This window comes from Silene latifolia, chromosome 11, assembly GCF_048544455.1.
Source record: "Silene latifolia isolate original U9 population chromosome 11, ASM4854445v1, whole genome shotgun sequence".
NCBI lineage: Eukaryota > Viridiplantae > Streptophyta > Magnoliopsida > Caryophyllales > Caryophyllaceae > Silene > Silene latifolia.
This window is the reverse complement of record NC_133536.1, coordinates 2,440,451-2,441,540: the sequence shown is the minus strand read 5'-3', so window position 1 is coordinate 2,441,540 and position 1,090 is coordinate 2,440,451. Positions and strand designations below refer to the sequence as shown.

At 36.3% G+C, this 1,090-nt stretch overlaps 1 protein-coding gene across 1 annotated transcript; it reads left to right on the top strand.

The window, feature by feature from the left end:
• Positions 1-250: 250 nt before the first annotated feature.
• LOC141612587 (kunitz trypsin inhibitor 5-like) lies at positions 251-847 on the top strand. The gene has a single exon (XM_074431396.1). It carries the CDS (start codon positions 251-253, stop codon positions 845-847), a length of 597 nt encoding a protein of 198 aa, XP_074287497.1.
• The last annotated feature ends 243 nt before the right edge of the window (positions 848-1,090 follow it).

Genomic DNA, 1,090 nt, shown 5'->3' with positions numbered 1-1,090 from the left:
TTTATTTTTATAATAATTATTAAATATGTTTGTATAAAATATTAAACAGGAATATTATTGAAAATGAAATCGATGTCGCTTATCAATTTCAATTTTTTTTTTTTTTTTTGAATTAATTTAAGATTGTGAAACTTTGGGCATATCCATTTTTTTAACAATTACTTCATGCCCTACAAATTGAGGCCACTCCTGACTCCACTATAAAAACACTACCATTCCTTCTTAATTCTCACACCCTCAACTCCTCAAAATGTCTTCCTTCCTCTTCTTAGCATCAATCACTCTAGTCCTACTCTCAATCCTCCCACCCTCCACTGCTATAATTGTACTTCCCGTCGATATTGACGGGGACTTTATACTTAATGGAGGGGAGTATTACATTATTCCGATAACCACTACAAGTGGTTTTACCTACACCCAAAAACATAAGGAATGTCCACTTTACATTACCCCAGAAAAAACTGAAAATTCACCTGGTACCCCTGTTAAAATCAATGTTGCCATTAGCGCCACCATCGTTGACCTTAACATTCCCATTGTCCTAACCTTTAAGGGCCCCACACCGTGCAACGAATCTCTGATATGGAGACAGACCCTGGACCCAACCCGAAAGTTTTACTTCACCACCGGTGGTGTGTCTACCCTGCCGATCCCTGAACCTTTTTTCATCACTAAGAGGGACAAGTCCTTAAAACCTATGTATGAGTTACAGTTTTCGCCTACGCCTTGGGGAGAGGAGAGGTTTAATGTTGGAATACATAAGGATGGACTTTTAGGTATCACCGAGCATCCTACTACCGTGTACTTCAAGAAAGCTTTCAATGTTCTCGAGTTACCTACCTCTTAAAATCGTCTTACAATGTGAGATAATCCTTTTAAAATTAAAACTACTCAATTATTTATAATAATAAATGAGTAGTGCTTAGCAATAAGAGGATTCTCCACACTTTGTTAGACGTTCTTATTTTATAATTTGTGTCGTTATTTATTTATGCATGGTGTCATTGTAGTGTTTAAATAAGTGGTAACTAATTGTATGATTAATACGTTCACCCTCGAGTTATGAAGGGTGTTGAATTATCAAGGTAAT

Excerpts from the sequence above, each read along its gene's own strand:
- LOC141612587 (XM_074431396.1), top strand. The coding sequence starts at position 251 with ATGTCTTCCTTCCTCTTCTTAGCATCAATCACTCTAGTCCTACTCTCA.